Below are 7,839 nucleotides of genomic sequence, written 5' to 3'. Positions count from 1 at the left end.
TTAATCAATTGGGAATATCGGGCGCCGAGATCGCTGGTATACCTGATTCGCGAGGCTTCTTCGTCTTGTTTCAACAAGCCCCGTGAAATATCGTGGGACCGTTCAGGTATCGACGAACACGACGGACTTCCGTCCGTCCCTCAACAGAAGTTCTTGTAAAAAATAATTGTCCCTGATTATTCATTGCGACGGGCGCGTCCAACGACGTCGCTTGTACGCTAATGTCGTCTATTACTTACCCAGCCGCGACCCTCGGAAATCCTGGACGATCTTCGACCAGCATTCCCTCTCGTCGAAAAGGAAAAATCGGAGAACACGGGGAACCGATGAAATTATTTATCACCCACGTCGACGAGCTTTATCTCTGATCTTTTCGTTCTCGATCTCGCCCACGACTCGAAGGACCTTTTCAAGTTTCTTTTCTCAAGATCTCCGGAGTCCAACTTTTCTCGTGACACATACTTTTGGAGCGGAGGAAAAGTCTTTTAATGCAGGAAGTAAAGTAAATAACGTAACGTAAATCTCTGTATTTCTAGTTGCTTTAATTTTTCATGGCTGAGGTCTTCTCCAAGGAATTACATACTTTTCTTTCATTTATCATTTTATACTTAACATAAAATTTTATACAATCTTTAAACAATTTTCCTAAGGTTTCAAGTTACAAAGTTTTCTGACCTCTGTGTGGTGCACTTGGACAGGGTAGAACTTTTCCGAGCCCTCAAATATCGGCTCCAAAACGTTAAGGACTTAATTTCAAGATCTTAACGCGTCGAAACATGTAAATATTAAAAAAGGTAGATTGTTCAACGAACCAGATCCATGCAGGAATCGCGTTAACGGTCACCACTTACCGCGCAGCACACGCACCGCGTTTACTGTATAACGTAGGCGTGGCTCGTTTGATATCAACGATGGCCACCTTTCGACTGTAAATCAATCGATATCACGGCTGCGGGAGGGGCTTTTCATGGGGTTTGCACGAGCCTGAAATACGGTGTCGGGGGTGGAAGCATGCGCCAAATGCTGAATGCGAATCGACCCGCCTCGAACCTTTTATCCCGACACCGTTCGTCTCTTGGTCGTCTTTCTCTCTTGCCTTCCACGCGTCTGTTACGCGTCGTCGATGCGTTTCGATAAACATCTGGCTCGATTGATTTCGTTGGTCGCGTTAATTGCCTCTAGCTTTCACCAGGCGCGTCGGCGACTCGATTTCGTTTTCTCATTTCAAAGTGGGGTACGGAGGAATGGAGCTGAACGGATGCAACTCTGGGAGTTCAATTCAAGTTCAATTTTAAACAGGATTAGCCTTCCTAGAATTAATATCATAAAATAATGTTTCTATAGAACAACATCGAAGGGCACAAATACTGTACAACGGTAATCTAAAATTACAAACTCTGGTGGGAAGATATGGCCAGGTTCGAACATCGAAATACACGGATGTCCCCGAAAAGGGAAAAATGGTATCGTGTTCGCCGCCAGCGAACAGGACGTTAATTACCCGGATGATTCGGTTCCCCAGTGCCGGCGTAATTATTTAATCGGGTTTCTATCTGTCGACGGTGTCGTCGTCGGTGCGTTTGGGAACGAATCGTGCGGATCAAAGGAACGGGTAGGATCGGTTCGAATATAAAACAAGTCGTGATACGTGGCTCGCGATAGTGGGAATATTTAATTCGTTTTTTTTTTTTTAAATAATCCTTACAAGGTATAAGTACTCGATATCGTATCGAGCGTTCCGCATAGCATAGGTAAATAAATAACTGAATTACTTTTAAACAGTCTATCGAGACGACGTTCTCGCTAAGTTGCGCTTTATTTACACGACGGTTTTATCAATTTCGTGCGTACCTATACACAGGTACGTCTTTTCTATTTACTTCTCTCCATATATCTTTATATATATATATAAATTCTATTGCACATCGCAATTGTACGATATCTTACATTTTTACAATAAATTAACGGAATAAAACTAGCTTCACATCCTCCCCCTCACACGTTCTTCGTAAAACTCTCTCATCTCTGCTCTAAATACTGGTTCGTTCAGAGAATGACGATGACTGTTTTCGACCTGACGTCCATCGAGATAACTGTACAAATGGCACTGTACAACCCGTTCCGATACGCTCGTCGAAATTGTTCTTTCTTCTTCCTCCCCCCCCTCCCTCTCCCCATCCCCTCGTCTTCGTTTAAATATCGAATTATGAATTGCTAGGAACGTGCGTGCTAAGTCTTTTGAGGAATGACGATGATGTCTATCATTCGCCGCGAATCTTGACTCCGGTAACTCACGAGCTTTCCACTTGCTATTCGTCGACGCGCGCGAGTCAGGTCGGGCTCGATTATCGAGCAGGAAGCTCTAACAACAACGAATATCGTCGGAATTCGTTCGAGGTTCGTCCACGATCGCGACAACGTCGATTCGCCGCTCAAGGCCACGTAGGAGTCATCCCCACCACACCATTTGGTTCCCCACCTCTCCGTGCTGCGTGCGCAAAGTCACGATGGGGGAGTGGCCTTGGCGATCGAGTGACTTTAAGGACGCAGTCTGGCAATTTCAGATCAAAAATTTAATAAGGAGCAACTAAAACAGTGAAATATACAGTCAGTCCATAAATATTCGTAGCCTCTGCGTTTATTGAAGGAATTTGTCTGATAGTTTCGATGTTTCCAAATAAATTTTTCATTATATACATATATATAAGTGTAAAGTTTATTCATGTACATACAGTGGGTGTAGAAGGTATTCGTACACTGATCAATTTCTAAAAAATCTATGTAAAATTGTAATTTATTAACTTATTTTTGATAAACAATGACATTCTATATATTCTTGGAAATCTCTAGAATAGATAGAGTACAAAAAAATAGCTATTTATGTAAGGTGCGAAATTAACAAGAAAAAAACAATTAATCGATAGAAAAATTGAAGCAATAATTATTCACACAACTGTTTAATTTTTAAAATTTGATTAAAAAAAAAACGAAATTTACATTAATTTATAAGTATATAATACTTCCTTCGTGGGATTTCCTTTTGATTTCATAATTATTGTAACTTTTCTAAGGATTAAATTAACTAAATTATTAGTTATTCCAAGTGGGATCTTCTTCAATTTCTCTATTAGAGCCATTTTTTAAAAGTACAATACTTTACTGGAAATTTAATGTTTTCTAATTCGTACGGAGTAATAAACTAATGTGTTTTTACAAATTCTACTGTAAATGGTTCGTCATAAGAATCGTAGAAATACTTATCACTTCTATACTTTTACCCACTTTTCGCATTATTTTGTTAATTTCACAAATTATATTAACTAGTAAATGTTGTTTGGACTATTTCCGAGAGATTTCCGAGAATATATAAAATATCATTGATTATAAAAAAAGAAGTTAAGAAACTACAATTTCATACAAAAGTTTTTTGGGAAATTGATCGGTGTACGAATACATTCTACACCCACTGTATTTATAACGAAACATTTATTTGAAAAGATCGAACCTATCGTTTAATTTAGACAGACTTTTTTAATAATCACAGAAAGTACGAATATTTACGAGACTGGCTGTATCTCGGTAATCTAAGTAAAAAGGAGTACTTGTCTACTAATTTTTATTTTCATTCAGATCTTGCTTGTATTAAAAGAGAAACTGACAAAGAATCCATAAATTTCGATCGAAAATACCAGAATGACCCCCGGATCCGACCGTAGTCAGTGGCACTAGTATCCTTAACGAAATAAATACCCCAGTCTACCGTACGAAAAGTAAACACGATGACTCGTCGAAACTTGCTTCGAAATGACGAAAAACGTTTGATCTTTGGATTGTGTATCGCCGTGACTTTTCGTGGAATGTAAAGGAGGAACGCTGTATATTCGCACACTTACAGGACATTGTTAGTATCCTCGTCGCGACCATCGAGCGGAATGTCATCCCAAGGAGAACGTCCTTGGTCGACTATCGAGACACTTCGTTCCTCCTTTTCCCTACCGATGGGAGACTCGAAACGGCGTTCGTTCCACGTTCGTAGTCTCACGGATCGTTGACGGATCTAAGCCGAAGGGCCGATCTTATCGTCATCATTTCGCTTGAAGTTCGGCGGCCTGCTTCTCTTCCTCCTTGGTCAGGGGTACCGTCGAGTGATTGTAGAGGCCCTCGGCCATCAGCTGTAGCTGCAGGGGATTCTTCTGGCCGCTGGCCTTCTTGATCTTCGCCCTCTTGTTCTGGAACCAGATCTTGATCTGCGCCTCGTTCAATCCTAGGTCCCTCGAGAGCTGTTGCCTCCTTTTCTCGGTGAGGTATCGGTTCTCCGCGAACTCCCTCTTCAGCCTCGCTAGCTGCTCCCCGCTGAACGCCGTCCTCGGTCTCTTCTCTTCGGGGGTGCCCGTTGTGCTGCGGCTGTCCGACCTCTTCACCCTTCTCGTTCGTGGACCTGAAACACGGGAGGATCCTAACGTTAGCTGCTATCTGCCGATATGTTCGACGGAACGTAAGACTAGCGAAGTACCATTGTCCTTGGGAGGTCTGGGTTCAAGTTACACAAGTCGAATGATCAAGGGGTTCCCACTCGTTTTAATATTCCGAGAGGTGAAGTTATAAGACAGTTTCACAGCGACTTGATATACTCAACTAGGGAAGGATGATGTTATTTATTGGGTATTTAGGACTTGAGAGTGTGCAGCGATTTTTATATACATGGATTCATCAGTGATTACTTTGATTGCTACTCGATCTACAATTAACACGATCCGCGCTATGTGTATCACCGGTGGTACACGACGAACTTGGTCATCAGGTCACGTGTCCCACTGGTAGTACATGCAGACATATTTATTTGATTCGCTGAAACATATATTTTATGACAAATTTAATTCTGTAAAATATATTTTCACTAAAAGAACGAAGCATGAGTGATACAGCAAGTGATAACTGCTCTAAATAAGTTAACTACTTATGGATTGACGACGTAATGAAATATTGTGTGGTAATATATATGAATCTTTAGTTAAAACATCAAATGGCCTGAACGAGAAGTCGGGCGAAAACGGCTTGACACGAAACGTGTTACATATACCTTGCCCAACACCGATGCACGGAGATCTCGTTTGAAGCAACAGAATTGTTCCACTGATAGCCTGACACTCATATGTCCTTAAATGTCCTTGATCTCCAATAAATACTCAACAGTATTTAATCGGGATTCCCGATCAAGAACCACCGATAAACTTCACGATCCACGAACACAGGACGTGTAGGTATCTCATTAAACAGCTTCAGGCAAGTTTCAACGAGTACACATGCTTTCCGACTCCAAATGGCGAACTGATCCTCCCAACGCATCCCTAAACCGTCGACGCAGACCTAACACAGAGGACGGTACATAAACCTAGCTGAAGATTAGCCTTACGTAACGATTCATAATGCTCTTCCGTGGCCTCGCGGAGCACACTGATTCAACAAGTTTACGCGCCGATAAATCTGTGAAATTAACGAACCGCGGGCACAGTGACAAGCTTTACGACAACTTTTATTGTCTAGCCGGCCTTAAGCGTTGCTTCCACGGCCGTTCCCGCGCGCGGACTAGTGGACTTTCCTCCAAGGGAAGGGAGTCGACGATTGGGAGGAGTCGACTGCCCAGGGATCTTCCTCGGGACGAAATAAACGTCTCGCGAGGACGAAGGATGGTCGAGAGTCCTTCCCGCGTTTATCGTTCCGCGAGGCTGCCAGGAGTCCTTCGGACGAGTTAATCGTAAATCAAACGCGTTATTGCTGCTGGTCTCAACCGTTGGAAATCGTTGCTCGGACGAGGAAACTTTGAGAAAAGTGGAGGAGATCGTTGTATATATCTGAGAAGACATTTTTAATTGCATCGAGTTGGTTTCCATCTTGAATTTTAGTTTGGGATACTAGATGGCTACCTTTTTATGCTAGTATGTTATTTTTCATCGAAAACTATACGAAATTATATTCCCGACATCTTTGAAGATAACGTAACGCGATTGAAACTTTAGCTGTATCCACGGGAATAGGAAAGAGTGCTATAAATCCATTGTCCACTCCTTTTTCTCGCCGAATAGGAAGAATACGGGGAGTCTCCTGACGTTAATAACTTGGTCGTAAATATTATTATGATTGCACGTGGCTACTAAGGAAGCTTAGGGTTTCATTATTGTTTATCGACTAGTGGAGCGGAGCAATCTCCAGGAAGCTCGCAATTATCGTTTGGACGTTCGATTGTCCCACGCGGTTGGATTCTCAAGAAATTGAAAAACCAAACGCGTATGTTATAAAGCTTCCACGCCCACAGTCGCACGTAAACAAAGAAAATAGACATTTTATAACTACCACTATCGAGATCCTCTTCCAACGAAACATTGTAAGCCAGCCTCGAATACGCAGTTCGCGTGAAATATTTTCATGGGAAAAGGAACCCCAATGATCCCGGATTTTCCTGCTCGACGCTCGTCGGCGCCAATAATTCACCGCGCAAACGCGATCCAGCAACCGCGCCGCGAGGGTCGTTCGTAAACGGCGAACGTGGCTGTAATTGCGAATAAATCAAATCGTAACGAACAACAACGGTGTTATCCGCCACGCTGATCTGCCAGGGTTGGACATTACGCAGAAATCCCGCGTCCAGCCGTTTAACACCGTCCTCCATCATAAGCGGCGGAACCGCCGTCCGCGAGGCTTCTATCCGCGCGAATCGTAGGGCCAAACTTCGCGAAATATGCCGGGTATTAATGTGCTTGGTGACTAGAGAACGATATATACGGGTAACGTGTTCACAGAAACGTTTATCCGAGAGATTTGTGCCCTCTGCGACCCCTGGCGAAAGGACGGAACACCTCCTGACCGTGGGCCTTAAATTAATTTTATTTACGGAGATCTCAGATGGAATTATTAAGGATTCGCGTATTTAAGTCAACGATGTTTTGTGTATCTGGTTCTTAAAATTCTCCGCTTAATAAATAAACAAACATCGGAATTCTAACTTTGAAAATAAATCGCACTCCTTTCTGTAGAATTCCCGAGACCATTGAAATATCCAGATAATATTAGGAATCCTCCATGAATGAGACCCAGCCTCGAAGGATATTTTCTCGATCAATCAGACCGATTTATCGCCATCGGACCGAGACAATGATCGAGGATTCTGTAGCCTGGAACCCAGAGCCTGTCGAAGGAAGTATAAATTAACTCCCGCAGAAAATCCGCGCCGGATCGTAAATTAGCGCGCTGGTACATCGCAGTGAAAGTCATTTTACCCATTCGTAGTGTGGATCGTTCGCGGGTGGGGAGCTGTTAAATAATATCATCGGAAAAGCAGTTTGTTCCGCACGATCGCGCATGGACGGTGCTCGAATCGCGGTTAGTTTCTCGCCTGCGATTGGCTCCTTTTCCGCATCGATTCTTGAACGCTTAGGAAATCTACACGATGACGAGCCTCTGTCTAATCCTCGAAACAGTTGCGGGACCATTTCACGGGATTATCGAGCCATGTTTCTCAGGAGCGAAGCTTTATTGAGGAAACCGCGAAATGTACTACGGTCAAAGTTGGATCGAATTGTCGTATATCTCTTTGGAAATTGGAAACCCGAGGGCCACCATCGTGAGAGAAATCTATCTTTATGACCAGTAGGCACAACTTGAAGAAAGAAAATATTATATTCATATCTTGAGCTGAATTTAGGGATATAGTATGTCAACGAGCACGTCAAGAAATTTGCTACTACATACAAAAATAAAATAACAAATCATCCCAACGAACTAGCTAAGATGCTAAATCGAGCATCAAAAAATGAGAAGATTAAAGAGAGAAAAGCTCACTGA

General features: G+C 42.7%; 1 protein-coding gene across 1 annotated transcript; it reads right to left on the bottom strand.

Moving 5' to 3' along the window:
* Nucleotides 1-1,295: 1,295 nt before the first annotated feature.
* Nucleotides 1,296-6,667, bottom strand: LOC128890623 (homeobox protein E60). Its single transcript, XM_054149279.1, has 2 exons — nucleotides 6,628-6,667; nucleotides 1,296-4,438 (listed from the first exon to the last, which is right to left on the bottom strand). Exons 1-2 carry the CDS (start codon nucleotides 6,665-6,667, stop codon nucleotides 4,086-4,088), a joined length of 393 nt encoding a protein of 130 aa, XP_054005254.1. The 3' UTR covers nucleotides 1,296-4,085.
* Between the last annotated feature and the right edge of the window lie 1,172 nt (nucleotides 6,668-7,839).

This window comes from Hylaeus anthracinus, unplaced genomic scaffold (assembly GCF_026225885.1).
Source record: "Hylaeus anthracinus isolate JK02 unplaced genomic scaffold, UHH_iyHylAnth1.0_haploid 12001, whole genome shotgun sequence".
Taxonomy (NCBI): Eukaryota; Metazoa; Arthropoda; class Insecta; order Hymenoptera; family Colletidae; genus Hylaeus; species Hylaeus anthracinus.
The sequence above is the reverse complement of the archived record's forward strand: the minus strand, read 5'-3'. Positions and strand labels throughout refer to the sequence as shown.

Excerpts from the sequence above, each read along its gene's own strand:
- LOC128890623 (XM_054149279.1), bottom strand. The coding sequence starts at position 6,667 with ATGGAGGACGGTGTTAAACGGCTGGACGCGGGATTTCTGC. Across the intron at positions 4,439-6,627 it reads GCTGGACGCGGGATTTCTGC|GTCCACGAACGAGAAGGGTG; the intron begins GTAATGTCCAAC and ends CCCGTGTTTCAG.